General features: G+C 39.2%; 1 protein-coding gene across 1 annotated transcript in view; it reads right to left on the bottom strand.

The window, feature by feature from the left end:
• Nucleotides 1–15,303, bottom strand: part of PCSK1 (proprotein convertase subtilisin/kexin type 1) — a 43,926-nt gene extending 28,623 nt beyond the window's left edge. Inside the window, exons 1-5 of the mRNA XM_019428839.2 lie at nt 14,763–15,303; nt 11,796–11,900; nt 8,338–8,448; nt 6,236–6,382; nt 4,867–4,943 (exon numbers count right to left, since the gene is read on the bottom strand). Coding sequence (XP_019284384.2) covers nt 4,867–4,943; nt 6,236–6,382; nt 8,338–8,448; nt 11,796–11,900; nt 14,763–14,942 — 620 coding nt within the window. The 5' untranslated portion in view covers nt 14,943–15,303. The remainder of the gene's footprint in view (nt 1–4,866; nt 4,944–6,235; nt 6,383–8,337; nt 8,449–11,795; nt 11,901–14,762) is intronic.
• Between the last annotated feature and the right edge of the window lie 1,596 nt (nt 15,304–16,899).

Below are 16,899 nucleotides of genomic sequence, written 5' to 3'. Positions count from 1 at the left end.
GGACACTTCAGGCTAATTGGGAAACCAGGGGTCTCCTGTAACTCTGATTGGGGCTGGAAGCCTGAAGAAGACTGGTTTTGTAATCAGGCAAAGAGGATAATTTGTGATTTCAGAGTACTTGGAGGGAAATGTCAATCTCTAAAACAGAGCAGATTCTAGCATTAAAACATCAATTCTGAAAATGTGGGGATAATAATCGTCCTTTCCCACCATGACCCTAACCTCAGGAGGGTCAATAAGTCAAGAGAACTTTAATGTGAATTTATTTCACGACGTTACTGCATTTTGGAAGCAGTGTAAAGGCTGTTGATACTTTGGAGGAGCTAACAGAAAAGAGGGGAAGAGTTAGCTCTGAGCAACTCTGTCAACCAGCTACTTTTAGACACTATTATAGTAGACATCTATTTTGCTCAGCATGGAATATAAAAATTTGAAATTGACTATCCAAAATAATTATCTTTCATGTATCTTTTATTCTAAAGTACCAAAGTTCATTTCTTGGTCTCCTTTTACTAAATGATATTTCTGCTTCTTCATGTTAATACTGGATAGGAATCCTAAGTCAGAACAATATAATTATCTTTTTTTTTAACTTTTATTTATTTTTGAGACAGAGAGAGACAGAATGTGAGGTGGGAAGGTGCAGAGAGAGGGAGAAGAGAGGGAGACACTGAATATAAAGCAAGCTCTAGGCTCTGAGCTGTCAGCACAGAGCCCAACTTGGGGCTCAAACTCACAAACCGTGAGATCATGACCTGAGCCAAAGTCCCACACTTAACCGACTGAGCCACCCTGGTGCCCCTGTAGTTGTCTTTAATTCAAGGTCTTTCCTAATGTAGCAGATATCTGCTACTTTTTTTTTTTTTCCTAGCATTTTGTCCTTTTTGGGAAGGAGCTCTCCCTCACTCCTTTTGATTCTCTCATGAGGCTCCTCTTCCCAGACAGCTTTCAAGGATTGTTGCACATTCCAGGGAAGAGAATTCTAGTCTTTCTCTAAATTCTTCAGCTTTAAGTTCCATGTGAGCCATGTGGAGCTTGCCGCCAGGCAAGATTTCTTTTACTTTTTGAGAATGAATCTAATTGGAGGCAAGAGACTAAGAGATGGAGACAGTGATTGAAGTCCTGACAGCATATTATTTGAGCTCCCAGATCTTGGAATGCCTGAAGCTAGACCATCCCTTGAGTAATTTTTTTTTTAAATGCCCATTTTACTTAATCTTTGAGTTAAGATTCTCTCACTTGCAACTGAAAGTGTCCTGACCAACCACCCATGCTCTGAGAAATGTGTGCACACTGAACATATAAAAGGAAGCTTATGCTTTGATGGATTAACCCTCTTTGCTTTTGTAGGAGGAGAAACTGAGTTGTCACCTTCTGACAAGTGTGTTCCTAGAAGTCCACCACCTGTGTTTCCATTTACACAGAATGGGAATAAGGCCAGGATAGCAAAGTCTCTCGCCTGAGCCAATAGAATCCAATTGTTGGCAAACATTCCCAGCACAGCACCTCTGTCCTAAAAATGATACACTGTGACACCACCTATTATTTCTCTCTCCTTGTGTACTGAACATTATTTTCTTGAAAGGTCCAGTAGGATCATGGTACAAAAAGGGTAGATGTTTTTCCCTCCTCTTGCCCTCACTTCCCACCTCCACACTTTTAGAAAAAGGGAAGGCTTTATCAAAGTGGTACTATGTCATTCTTTGTAGACCTGCAGCTTTTTTTCTTTCCTTAAATTAGGCTCTGAGATAAAAGAACCCTTTATTATCTTAGAACAATGGTAGTAACTGGCGTTTAAACAAATTGATTTTTAAAAAATTATTCCACAAGATAGTTTAAAGACTAATATTATACTGGTTAAAACATCCTTGTCACACATGTTATTTAACTAGAAAAATAATATGTAATTGGTATTGAAATTCTGAATATAGATTCATGGCAGCTTAATAGTAAGAGTTACCTGTACTTTGGGGATTTTATTATTTAGTGATTCCTCTTTTGATTTGCAGAGGAGAATTCAAATGCAGCTTCTATTAATCTCATTTACATAGTAATAAAGAAGAGCAGCAACACAGATAGTTTAGAGAGATAATGCCCTTGGAATTGGGAGATAATAGGTCTCTAAATGCTATAAAGTCCAAGGCAAAATGGAGCCATTCATTTTCTAAACCTAAGGGATTTATTTCTGACAACATGCTAGAAGGGTAACTCTATTTTTTATTATACCTCTTGATAAATGATAGGGATGCTACCTTTTTGGTTGATAGTCAAGAGGACCCTGAGAGATAGTTACTTATTGTGTCATTTTCAAAGAGCAGATCCTGAATTGGCTCAGAAAATTGACTTGTCTCTGCTTCTGCTCCTCTTGGATATTATTCTTGTCATGTTGATTTCTTACTGGAAGGAGGTCTTAGTTGCTAAATGAGAAAACTTGATCATCATCATCATCAAAACAAACACAACTTTTTCTATGTACCAGATATTATACAAGCCAATTACCTATATAAACCCATTTAAACACCATAATAACCCAACAAAGTAGATACTATTATTATCCCTTTTTAATAGATGATAAAACTGAGGCACAAAAGAAGTTAAGTAATTTGTTCAAAGCCATCCAACTACTAAGTGGCAGATCTAATATTTAATCTAAATCCAGCTGCAAAGCCTATGCTCTTAACTGTTTGGCTATGTCACACTAACTCTATGCTGTGTGGGAGGTCCATGGCAGGCTATGCTCTAGAAACTCACGGGTTTTTAGGCATAAAATAATTACCATCATATGGGCAACTTCTTTGAAGGCTTTGGACCTCCATGAATTAGGGGAAATGTGGCTATTATAAATGCTGGATATGAGACTCCTCCTTTGTAGGGGAGGGGAAAGGGCAATCTGAGTCCCTCTTCTCATGAGTAGAGAAACTCTAGAGAATATCATTTCACCAAGTATTCAGCTATCATGCAGCCACTACACAATTTATCATCCATATTGGATCATGGGGCCAGACCTAGAATATGCTGCCTAGGAAGAAGGCTGACACTTCCAGCTAACAGTCTCCTCAGCTGCACCCATATGGCTGAGAGAAGATTTCTCTTTTGGTCTTGACCAAGGGGGTGGAAGGAGAGTTGTCATTTTTACTTCATTCTAAGAAGGGTGCCCCTTTCTTCCAAGAAGCTATTGTTCATTTCCTCAGGAAGTTCCTTTCAGGAGAGTGGAGAGCAAGTGCATTATCACCCATTTGGGGAGATAAAAGTGCAAAATAGAGGCAGAGAGAGGTAAGTGATTTCCTAAAGGTCACTTTCTATACTGATAATTGGCAAAGCAATGACCACCAGCCAGGCTAATATTACAAGATCATGCTCCAAAAGATCACATATTTCTCCTGGCCCTGTACTGTCCTGGCTCAGAAATATAGCTCCGAGTTTGTCTGGGGTCCCTGCCATAAATTCCTGAGATATCTCACTTTCTTCCGAGGGCACCCATTGTGGTTCCTGTTGTATTGATATGGGAATATTTTAACTTTTCAGCATTATTTGCAGTTAGCATCTTTAAGAAATAAACTCTGGAAGTAAATGGTACTGAAAGAAGCAATATCTTGGAACCTTCCCCAAGTTTCCCCTTTTCTCCAAGGAGGAAATATACACCCAGAAGTTGAGGCCAAGTCCATGAGCCTCAGCTCTCTTCCTGGTGTTTGTTGAACTTCTGGAAAGGGGATCATCCAAAGAAAAACTTTAGATCAACATTACTGCACCAGCCACATAGGAATTCTGAGTGAGAATAAGAGCTAAAGGAAGAGGGAAAGAGGGAGAAAGAGAGCAAGTGAGAGAGAGCTCAATTGACCCAAGTTGGGTAATAGTCCGAGAGAAAGAAAGCCATACAGAGAGAAAAAAGAACCACTTTATGTAGCATCTTTCCATCCCATTTGTAGCAACAAGCCCTGATTTTGCCTTGGCTTTGATCTATTTTGGTGCAAGTCTCTTCTCCATGGAGCAAATGAAGAAGAAAGTGTGAAAGTTTTCCTGAAGTTATGAAGATAACATGTGCAAAGATGAGTTCTCACATGGGCATGGACATTTGAGGCCACGTGGCTAGAGGGTGTAGTTTCTTTGCAGCTAGGAAAGAAGGTTAGAAAGTCTCCTGGCTCTGGGTTTTATCTGGCCTCTTGCTTTGGCAGGTCTGGCTCTTGGACTCCCTCATCACATTGTGACTGCTACAGAGAATTATTTTAGGAGTCAGAAGGTAATTGTCTTTCTCTTCCCTTTAGCTTTAGAATCTGCAGCAGAAACTCTGGGAAAGGTTACTGACTAGTCCAATGCCCCAGAAAACGTGTTGGATTTGAGAGCCAGGCCTCAGAGTGTATTTCTGTTGTCTGATATCTGGCTTTTGTTGTCTGATATGCTTTTCTGAGGGAACTGACGAGCATGGCTGTGGCCACTAAAAGAAGTCATGGGGAATTGTTATCTTTGTCTTCTATTTTTATTTTCACAACTAACATCAAACATGTTGCAAATAGTAAAGCATTCATTGATGGGGTTAGGGAGGGTGGGCTGGAGGATTTTACTCTTTATGACCCAAACATTCTTTCTAAAGCCATAACTATTCAGTGCCATTTGAGGGGAGCATTTTGCAACATAAGAAGAAAGTTTAATTGAACTATGGTCCTGTAAGCCAAAAGAAATATAAAAATAGAAGCATTGGTTTCTGTTTTAAGAGGAACAAAATATTATGATATGGATTGGTATGCATGAAAACTTTTCTGAGAGCTGAAATATGGTTCATATTTATTGTATAATTTTCTCAAATGAGATAAAAGCATTTTAAAGTACTTTCCCCCTCCTACCCCCCCCCCCCCATCCACGTTTACTCACTTGTTCTCATTTGTGGGATCATAACGGGGAAATGGATCATGGTCATTATCGTTAAAATCATAACTAGCCTCTGGATCCTAAAAAGAATAAAAAATAATCCTGTAGCATCATTAAAAAAAGTTAACACCGCCCAAGCCTTCTACCCCTACCCCTTCCATCCTGGCTGATAGCTCAAAAGTCTGCATTTCAGAATTTCTGACCCAGTTTCTGATCATTCATTATACCCATAAACTAGGCAGAGATGATATACACAGAAGAGTGAGCAAGCATACAATTAGCACTGAATGTCACCAAACCTGTAGCTCATTAAGCTCATAGTATATTACAACCAGAAGGAATCAGAGTTAACTTATTTCAACTGCCTCATTTTTTAAGTGAGAACATTGAGACCCAGAGAAGTTGAATGACAACTAAGCTATAGAGCTAATTAGCAACACTTGGATACTCATCTTTCTTATGATTACAGGTACAAATAGGTGACCGTGGGGTGGAGCTCAGGTCCACAGTGATCTCTTCAGCCTTCCCAATTACACTAAGCATCTAACTTAAATAAAGTGTGCTTGAAATTTAAGGCATGCTTCTAGGTCCCACCTCCTTTTCCAATCAGATTGCTACACTTAAACATCTCCCATAGAGGAATTCTACCACTATAGCCTCTTCTCTACACTTTCCATATCTTTTAATAATTCCTACTTTCTACTAATCTTTTTCTTCCTTTCTTTTCCTTTAATTTTCCTTTGCTCTTTAGCTGGAGAATTTTGAATGAATGGAAAGGGTGAGAGAAACACATGGGACAATTTTAAAGATGAAACACTGATCTAAAGACCTAAGATATCACTTAGAACTTAACAATTAAGTAAATAGTTTTCATTTACTTATTTTCCATTTAAGATAAACTTTTCTCTTCTCTGAGAGCCATTTTTGCATTATTTGAATTTGCATGGAAGGAATCACATTCACATAATTGTACAATGTTAGAGATATTCGCCTATAAAGGATGTGAGTGAGGAAGAAGACTGTGAAAAATGATCTAAGGCATTATTCTTTCTTTGATTGCTTTAATGCCCTAGATACTGAGTGATATAGAGTCTGAATGGCTTTTAATAATTTAATTTGTATAGGTGCCTTCCCCTTACCCAGCACACAAGCTTTTGTACAATCCTTGGCTCCACTGAATTCTTTAAGTGCCTACTCATACAAAAAAAAGTTCATATGTACTGGCAGGAGGGTGAGGGAAATAGCAAAACCTTGGCCCATAATTCCTAGGGCCAGTATCCGAGAAGTCTTCCGCTTGAGGAAAGGAAAGCCTTAACTATGTGTCTGTGTAGACAGCTCCCTAAGTTGCAGTCATGGGAGGGCCCAGACTCACATAATTGGCATAGATGTCTGTGTGATTCCACTCCAAACCATCATCCAGTACTGTGATAACAACTCCTTTGCCTGTGATGCCTTTTTGCCAAACAGGTATCACATGGAGATCCAGCTTGGGCAGGGCTGCAGTCATCCTAGTATCTTGCTGGTAAAGAAAAACAAAGAATTGGTAAAATCATGATTTGCTTACTGCAAAATGAAAACTGAAGCTCTAGTCCGAAGACCCATCTTTCTTTTTCCTAGGGTCACTCTACTTTTAGAAAGAATGCAATTAGGTGAAATAAAAAAATAAAGTTGATGGTAGGGCAAAGTGAATCATCAGAGTGCTGTTCTTTTCCCAATTGTTCTAATGGAAAAATCATTCAAAAGGATGAATCACCCTGTGCCCCTTCTCACTGAGCTACATGGCTTCTAAGAAGTTGATCCCTAAGTTTCATTCATTTATAATGATATGCTCAGGTTTTTTATCTACCAAAGTTTTATGTGATGTCCCATATTTCCATCTCTCCCCAAATCCTGAGCTTCCCTTGCCACACTGAACCTACTTTACATTGTTTGGTTGACAGTTATTCACGGATGTTTTAATAACTTTTCTGAAAGAAAAAGCAGAACCTGGAATGCCCAGGAGGCTGCTGTCTCACCAGGACTTGCAATTTAATTGCCTCTTTCCAAGTATGAGTGAGTTAGAGGGTGAGTATCTATGAGAGGAGATGTGGAGTTTTCTTTTTTCAGATAAATTTTCTGATCGTTACAGTGTATGGGACTATAAGGGAGAACAGCTGGACAGCAAGGGAATAGAGATATGAGCTTGGGAAAGCATATAAGGGAGATGTTTTAGAAAAGTACCAGGTTTCTGGTGAAGGGGACAGTAAAAAATTTATAAATAATAATAGTCAAAAAATGTCTGAATGAATTGTGCCCTGGCTGATGCTCCTCAGAAAGAAGTAGGGGAAAACTCTTACGAGGCCAATACAAAGCTGAATCACAGGAGGTTGGAACTACAGATAGATTTTTGGACAAAGCCAGAGAAGAAGACCTCTGTGTCAATTGCAAGAACAATCATACGGTGTGGTCGTTAAGAGTATGGCCTCTGGAGCCATGAATTATGGCCCCACCACTGGTAACCATATGATTTTGGCAAGTTACTCAACTTGCCCTTGTCTCTGTTTCTTCATCTGCTAAATGGGTATAAGCATCATATCTACAATATAATGTGAGAATTAAAGGAGTTAATTCATGTCAAACACTTAGGATAGTATTTGGCATAGTCAATACACAAATGTTAATGAGTTTCTTTTAATGCAATGAGCAAGTACTACCTAGGTTAAGAGAATGTCAAGAAGAATTGATCCCTTCTCCCAACTTTTATGCAAAAAGGATGTGTAACCTTAGCTTATGGTTGTCATGAAAACTTATATTTTATAATACTCAACAAAAGAACACTTCTATCAATATGTATGACTGCCATAGAATCTTAATATTAAAACAGAAGGGAGAATATTCAGCAGGTAAGAAAGAACACTTAAAATTTCTCTACTCAACACTCACATACCAATGAAGATTTGGCATCTTAAAAGCAAAACAGTTTATAAGTCTATACATCTGCATGTAGATGTCTTTTGTCTCCTTGTATTCTTTCCTTTAGCTTAGCTCAGAAATTCTCACTTGTTAGCATGTAAGAATTGCCACTCAGGACCATATATAATGAATCATGTTCACTCTACCTTTTGGATGATTTAAAGGTTCTCAAGAGTAACTTTGACCAAATGTGATTTTTGCCACGATTACTGTTTTTGAACCCTTAACTTGCAAGACACAATTCTTCATTTACTCCAGATAAGCTTAAGAGAAGAAAGTAGCAACCTTTCTTCTCTTTCATAGCAGCTTTCAAAGATCATAGCTTTCATAGCAGCTAAATATCTGTGTTTCAGACACTTTCACCTAGTAAAACAGGAGATCCAGATGATGGAAGTTCCCATCAGCCCTAATTTCCAGGTAATATAGCCTTCTGATGAATTCTCCATCATCAAAAAAATCTATTGTGCAGATTTAATAAAATAAGTATCCCAGGTCCTATACAGTCTTTTTGGAAGTACTTACCAAGTACCACTGCTGATTCCACATCGGATCATTGAAGAGATTTAGTGCTGAGTCTCTTAGAACTGAACGCTTAGTTCTCTCTTTTTCATATTGTTGTTCAGCCCATAACACCTACAAGGAGGTAAAATAAATATTCATAGCAAGAAAATCAGCACTCAGATACCCACCTTTGTGTAACCATCTTCCCTTTAACTAGTTACAGTACCCTCCCCATCAGAGGTGAGGCAGCTCTAAAATGTTTTCATTTGACTACAGATAACACTGGCAGCTCAGTGAGAAGACGGGATTGCCCACTGGGCAGTAGGAGATGAACATTTCCTCTATTACAGTAAACTGTACCTCTAGGGGGAGGTCAGTGAAGTGGAGTCAGTGGAGTCAGAAGGAGTCAGTGAAGTGATGATTCCCTCAAATTATTTACGCTGTGATTCCAGTGGAAGTAAAAGTTCAGACTGCTTTCATCAGCAAATGGACCATAATACCCATTTTTTATTGAGGTCTCAGAGTTTTGTAGCTGAAAATTTGTCCATTTTCATGGAATGAGTCAACAGGCTAAGAGATTCCAGCGACTGCTGTTAAGGTGCTCTTACAGCTTAATTTCTCTTTTCTTTACATGCAAAAGGTAGAAGTTGCAAATGTTATGCATGACAAGAAAGGTGCTTTGTCTTTGCAAATCTGATACTCTGGCTCCCCTGTGCTTCTGCCTCCTGCTTAAGAGTATTTAATATGAGAAACAGATCCAGGGTGATGAATGAGTACTACTGACCATGCACACTTACCATTAATTTAGTCTCATGTATTATGCATAGAGATTTGACAATACAAAAATTACCTTTCCCACATTTATGGCATAATCCTGTTATACTTGAGATCCTGAGGGAGAGGGACTGCCTTATGGTTATATTCATTATGAAGTAATACCATGCTCTTATTTCGCTGGGCAACATGACTGTTTCCTACCCAAAACATTCTCTCTGTCATACACGTGATGATAGTCCAGTGTCTGGTGGGATGTTTTTAATGTGAGAACAATCTGACACGAGTCAGAATCAAAAATAAAAACTAAACCATAATTTGCAGCTAAAGAATAAAACTATCCACTAAGACTGTCCTGAATTTGTAATTAGAAAAATCTACTGCAAACCTATAATAAATATTGGGAGGTACTTGAAAGCTAGAAATTAGTCACTGTGATTTATTTTTAAAGAGTCTGTATGTTCAAGCTTAATTGTTTTGGTTTAAAATACTTCAATGCTTGGAATATACTGCCTGTCATCTGAGTTGGTCTTTGGAAGCTGGCTGCTAGGGAACAAGTACTAGTCTTTGATGAAGAGAGTCACTTACAGTTGGAGATTTCATTAAAAGACTTGTAACGATAGCCTATTGCTGCATTACAGAGGGCTAATTTGAAAGAATATTATCCTCCATCAAAAAGAAGGCAATAAAATGAAAATCAAAAGCAATTTTTAAAAAATGGAATATAAGAAGAGGTACTCTGCCATCTGATCAGATAAACATCCAATTGTTGGAAACAGTGTTATGATTAATGTCATTAACTCCAAATCCCATATTAATCTCTATAAGAACAGCACAAATGGAATAGAAGAAATTGGTGGTGTCTTTCTATTATTTACATAATAGGTATCATGTACTTAATTATAAATAATCTTTTTGATATGGGAAGAGCATTAAAGATCATCTAGTCCAACTTTCCACTACTGGCTTCTATGGGTTCTAGGATTTTTCCTAAAATAAATTTATTCTGTGGATAATTTTTCATAATATTATATACACTCCCTTTTTTATGAAGTTATATTGCAGACTAAATTCTTAGCTTTTCTTCATTATTCCTGAGATATTCCCCTCCAAAACAACTATTAAACAATATCTAAAGAATAGAACTGGGCTATCTGTTCACTTTAGTGAGACATTTACAGTAATAATAACAGGTATGCTCCACTCTGTCCAATTTTCTTCTGTGAATATGAGAAGGGAGTTAGTTTGACTTCTTGTGCATTAATGTCAGGCATGCATTTAGGCAGACAGGGAAATCTCTTTCTTGCTATGCTCAAGGACTAAGCTTAGCCAGAGTCTTGGAAGTTGTCCTACTTTACAGAGCCCATACAATGAGTCATCTGCTCTGGGATGGCAAAAGGAAGACTTCACTGGACAAGAACCTTTTCAAGTAATGTTGAGCCTTTGAATTGGTCTCACACATCTAGCCATTAACCTTAGTAAAGGCTAGCCTTAGGTGCATAGGAGCTGTGGGTCGCTATACAATGTACTCATACAGCATTCTTTGCCCAGGTGTGGTTGCTGGTAACCCAGGCCCAGTCATTCCTTACCCTCATAATTTGTCTTTTTATTCTTCCTTTTAAAATTCTATCAGTTTCAAAACAAATAAAATAGCAAATTATTTCACAGGGTTTATAAATTCCATGTACTTTCAACAGTTCTATCACCTTTCTGTACTTATATTTTCTTTCTAGCAAGTTGAAAGGATGTATTCTATCTCTCACAAAGCTTCCGTAATTCTCTAGAGTGTCCTAGACAACAGATATCATAATAACAGAAAACAGGCCAGCCAGGTTACATTTCTACCAGTATGGCACATTCTTGAGAAAATGCAACACTGTATGCAAATTTCGATGCTCCTGATATAGTCAACATTTCTATTGATATGTTTGCTGACCTTGAAAACAGACTTCAAAAATCATTAGGTATATTAGGTATACATTCAAATCATCCTCACACTATTTACCTAGACTCATTCTAGACATTTCCTGCTCTTGCCTAATCATTGAATATATATACAAACCAGGATAAAAAGAAATCAAATGCTTTCAGTGAAACAATACAATACTTGTGGAAACATTTGGCTCATGAAGGCATGGATTTAAAGTGCCCTCATAAACACTAGTTCTCCATATAATGAAATCAAAGACATGGCAGAATGTGTTTTCAGTTATTCTGAAATGTTATTAAAATCAACGATCATGCATTACATTTCTTTGGCATCCCCACATTGGATATCAAAGTGCTTGGTACATAATAGGCATATAATAACAGGTTGTTAATTGTATTGGCAAACATTTTTATTAGAGCTGCCATCTTATTTTCACCATTCATTTTCATACTCTTAGACTAGATTTGTGAGTTAGTGTTTTAAACATATATATTAATTAAATTAAATAAATTAAAATAAATTAAAATTAAATACGATTTAATATAGTAATATATCAAATATATATAGTACATAAATTTTATTTAACTCAGTCTATCCAATCCAGTTTTAATAATGTGCAATCATAACCCTATGGAAACAACAAGAAGCACTACAGATAAATATTTGTGATCACAATAAAAAATATTCATATTTGCAAAGTGCTTTTTGCTCTTGTCGGAAATCATAAAACAGGTAAGTCAGGTTACCAGTTTGAAGACAAATGCACAACACTTACACGATCATCATCAGATAATCTCTTAGTAATATGAAAAGCACTCCTTCGAGACCTTCGGGGATGGTTTTTATGTTTGAATAAGTAGTGATTTTCAAGTGATCCAATCTATGAAAGAAAAATAAAATAAAAATTCACTTTCCAAAATAAGTACATATGGGTTAGCTTGTAACCCAAGTAACTTAGAGACAGGCAATTTTTATTAAGCTCATTCATTGTGCTTGAAGTTAACTTTTTTTTTTCTTTATGAGGAAAACACTGATAGAAGCCTTCCCTCTCTTGTCATTGTGTTGAGTGAGAGGAGCTCACAATATTATCGCTTGAGCTCATGGTATATTTGGGCACTGGTGATACTCCTTTTTCACAGATTTCAGAGGAACTACACTTATTTTGGTGTGAGACAATATTGTGTAGATAGACATTTCTTTTTAAAAAAATACCCATTTTATCAAATTTATCCTGTCAGAGAAGAATAATTTGTGGAAATCTGGTAAACCCTTTGAGTACTATATATGGTCAGTGTTACATCCAGCTAAAATGATTTGTTGTTGTTGTAAAATACAGCTATTGAATCTATAGCCATAATTGTTATAAGCTACTAGTGGAGACTATTTGACTTTACACTAGTTCAAGGCTTTCCATATATGGAGTTGGGAAGAGGGAAGAGTAGCCATAAAAAAAGATCACCAATGCTTAGCTCTTTTTCTGCTATCAACTGGTTTTGCTTCTGGTCACCTCTTTAATTCTAGCTTTATCCTGAGGCCTTCAGGAGCTTAGGATAGTGATGCTAAATTACTGTAAACAAAGGGAGAAATAAACAGAATCAAGAAAGCACTGTCTTTCACAAAGAATTATTTTTTAAAAATGTTTATTAGTAATACCATTTTATCTGGAATTGGCTAGAGAAAATATAGCATATGCAAATCATATGTAAATGTAGATTTCTTCCCCCCTCTATTTCTTAAAGCTTCTTGTGACTATTCCATCCTTTCTTTGGAGATCCTACCAAGAATGCTGATTTGTTGTTGTCTGGTTTTGGGATTTATAATTTTGAAAGCAATTCCCATAATGAATGGTCCAGGTTAGGATGTATGTGTGGAGCTAACAGTGAGTAAAGAAAAAAGGGATTTTGTTTTTTTACTCTTATTCAATCTCTTTCCACACAGTTACCAGTGCTCTTTAACTGCCCAGAGGATATAGGATTAAGTCCCCAGCTACCCCCCACAGGATGCACAAGATTTCCATAATGTCCACAGTAGCTACCAGTACAATTCCAGCTACTGCTTGCACTCTGTTTTAGATGCCAACAATTCCCTGCAGTTTCTTCTAAGCTGCTTTATTTGTATCTTCTTGGTTTGCCACAATCTGGTTTCTATGCCTTGAGTGCCTCTCCGATCTCAACATGTTCTCCTGGCAACTTTTGAGTCTTCCTAAACTCTGTTCAAAAATGTTTCCTCCACTGGGCATTTTTCACTCCTCCCCAATTTCCTTCCATCTTCAATCCCTCCATCAACAAATGTTAAGAATCCAGGTGTAACTTCTCCATCAGTTACATGCAGTTCCAATTATTTGTTCCTAAACGGTCTCCTCTAGATTCTTGATTCTTTGAAAGTTTCTTTTCCTATTATTCCTCAGCCCCTAACATGGAGCCTAGCCTAGAACAGAGTCTGGGCAAAAGCAAAAAGTCTTAGTCTGCTACTAGGACATGGAGAAGTCAATCTGCGTATTGCCTTTTCTGCTGGGCATTTTAAAGACAATTTAGCTCATAAAATTGGAGAATGAAGCCTCTGGCAAGGACAGTCGTATTCCCCAGGAGATTTGATCTATGGATTCGCCAACGCCTACACCGATTACGATTACTCATCCGTGACTTCAGCGGCCTCTCTAAAACCACCTCCAGAAAAAAAAAAAAAAAAAAAAAAAAAAAACGCGCCAAAATGTTTTACAACTCCCTCCTCCCCCGCTTTGAAAGCACACTTCCAAGGCAAGGGGAGAGGGCTTGATTCTAAGCCAAAGAAAATGAAAGCTTAGATTAGAAATCATGCTCCCTGGGATTCCCCGGAAATCCCACACCTAAACTGTCACTCTCTTAATGCTTTACGCCCTACCCTTCCCCCCAGCTATCTATTAAACCAGCTTTCACTTGGACAGGCAAGTTTTTATCACAGGCTGAAATCCTCAGGGAAGCTATTAGGCATTTGGCTGAGGAACAAGAAAAAAAGATAACCTTTCCCCACAGTCATTTTGGCAGCTTGACCCTTCAGGGAGACTGACCCAGCAAAGTTGTGAAGCTCGGACTTTACAAGTTCCCAGTGAAGACTCGGACCTCCCAGTAGAGGCGCGGAGAGTTGGTCCCCTGTCTTTCACCTACCTCTTCTCCCACCGGCTCCCCAGGCTATTCCGCAGGCCCCCAGCCTCTAGGTCTCGAGTCTCTGCCGCAGGCGCTCTCCCAACTCCCTGAGCGTGCCTGAAAGGCTGCCGGCGGATATCACCAAGCTTGCTTGACCCCATGCATCAGGACTTGGATCTGATGCTGCCATATTGAAAAAAAGGAAACAGCCGGATCCTGACGCAGAGACCAGCTGAGTCCCAGGGGGCAGAGCAGTAAGCCTCTCCCGGGGGCGCTTGGTCGGTAAGAGCCCGCGTGCATCTCAAGTTCGGTGAACAAGTGTGGAGGGATTTGTCTCCCAAACCACGCGGGAATGGATTTAAATGCCAAAGCGGATGGCAGCAAGAATAGGCTCTACCCAGCTGCAGCGGCTTCGTTCTGCCTGGCTGCTTCCAGCCCAAACAATAAATAATGCAAGCCTTCTTTCTCCAAGCGCGCCAGGGGCGAGAGCTGCAGAAGCTCCGGCTCTTTGCCAATGGGTTCAGGAGAGTGCGACTTGGGGCTCCCACTTGGGAGATCGCGCTTCAGTCCCGCCAGTCCCCTTGGGCCCCAGAAAGTTTCTGGAAAGTGCAAACTCTTACCTGACCCAAAAGGTCATAGCCCAGCTCCTCGGCTATGGCTGAAGCTGCCTCCGGTCCCCCGGGGATCTCCGCTGCCCATTCATTCACAAACTGCCTCTTAGCTTTTACACTGTTCAATGCATACCAAGCGCAAAAGAGAGCGAAAGCAGTACACTGCAGAGTCCAGGCTCTTCGCTCCATGGCTCACACACTCGCTCTCACACAAGTCGAAGGAGACGAGGAAAAGAAGCAAGACAAGAAGCAAGAAAGAAGAAAAGCCAGAAAGACTCGCCCTTTTCACCCTCGGACTCTAGACCACTTCTCGCTCGGGGTTGCTCTGCTAGGAGATAGGAGGCGCGCGAGTAGAGGCTGGGCGGTGGCGAGCGCTCTTTGGTCTCCCAGCTGAGTGGAGCCCCAGCCCTTCCTAGCCGGAATGGAAATGAGTGTTTACACGTCAAATCGACGAAAGCCATCTCTTGACGTCAGATCTACCTGGACTAAGATCTGGATGGTATTCCCGGCGGGGTGGAGAAGCGGCTAAAATAAGCAGCGAAGGATTAAGAAAAGGAAGGAACCGTTTGCTGGGATCAGTTAAGTCGGCTCCCTGACTGACTGTAAATTCTGTAGCTATGAGAAACACCTTCACTTCTCGAAGAGAAGTGCCCCCATTTAAATGTAACTACTAAGAACCAAAGGCTGGGAGTTAAGCACACTTTCCCTCCCTTCTGTCCGTTTTCTTTATATTTACTTAATTATCTCATGGGTTGGGAGGAGGGCAAGGGGTGGATTCTTATAATAGCCCTCTGGACATCAGCACTTGTTAGGAAGAACAGCAGTCTTAAATCCGAAATTGGACAGAGGCTGGTAGAGCAGAAAGGAGAAAAGCTTCTATTGCCCAGATTCTGATTTAAATTGCCTAAGAAAATGAGCATGTCTGGAAGACATTGTTAAAGCGATACTTTTAAAAATATTTTTTTAACCATTGAAACCACCTTAAAAAGCAAGTTTACTTCCTCCTCTCCTCTGTTTCTCAACTCAGTAAAACAATATCTAGAATTCTAGAATTCTATTCCAGATATTGCAAAGCCTAGCATCACCCCTTTTTTACTGTGCTTATCTGAAAATGATTAGTGACATGATTTTTTAACAGAAAATTATTTCATTTATCCAACAACAAGGGGGTCTAGGAACCCAAAACCTGTTGTGTTAACTCAGGAAGAGAAAAAGCAGGTTTATTAACTCTGAACTTTCCTTTTTTCTTCCTTCAGTAGAGGTCTTCACTTTGGTGTTGAACTGAAGCTGTGCCATTATTTTTCCATAAAATGCACAGTGTCACTTTGTGGAAGAATGTTTTTTTCCTGGAAAGAGAAAAAGCAAAAGTCTAAATGACCCCCTCGCACCCCACCCCACCTCCTATCCCCCGGAAATGAATTCAGTCTACCGTAGCTGAGCCTATTTTGATATTGAGGGCTTGAGCTGGCTGGAAATGACCCGGTGTGTAGTATTCAGCACCAAGGAATGGACAGCGCCACACGCGTCTGTGGTCAGTGCTACCCTTCCTTCAGAGCTTCAAAAACTGCTGTCGTTTTGCAACCAGCCAGGATCAAGCTATTTCTCATTTCATCTGTATCTTTCCCCTCTTCTAAATAGAACAATAGGAAATTGACTGCAGGGGGGAAGCGTGGTTAGGTTCATGATCGTGACTACTTGTGTCGAGCTCCGGGAAGCTTGTTGAACTCAACCCAAAAGTAAAATTGTGGAGGATTAAAAGTCTTGTCTGAGAAAGGTTTTTCTTCTCTTTTCTTCTATTTTTTTCTTTTCCGTTCTTTCTTTCGTGTGTGTGGTTTTTTTTTTTTTTTTTTTTTTTTTTTTTAGCTCCCAACCACCGGGGGGCGCAGCTTATTATGGAGAAGAAGAAAAGGGATAAGATTGGAAAGAAGGCATAGGAGATTGAGGAAAAAGGAAGTGAGAGATACTCTATACAGAAAGCAAATGAGACTTGGTGGAGGATGAGACTGAGTAGTGCTAATTCTTCATTTGCTCATGTTTGCAAAAATGTAGACTAAGTTGATAATTTCTTTAAACATAAAGCTTCTCAACAAAAATGCCAAATGCCAAGGTTAATAAGCCATGTGATCCAGTTAAGTGTACAATAATA

This window comes from Panthera pardus, unplaced genomic scaffold (assembly GCF_024362965.1).
Source record: "Panthera pardus isolate Hobbes unplaced genomic scaffold, ASM2436296v1 HiC_scaffold_2, whole genome shotgun sequence".
NCBI classification, from domain to species: domain Eukaryota; kingdom Metazoa; phylum Chordata; class Mammalia; order Carnivora; family Felidae; genus Panthera; species Panthera pardus.
Note: the sequence above shows the minus strand (reverse complement) of the source record. Positions and strands in the feature narration are given on the sequence as shown.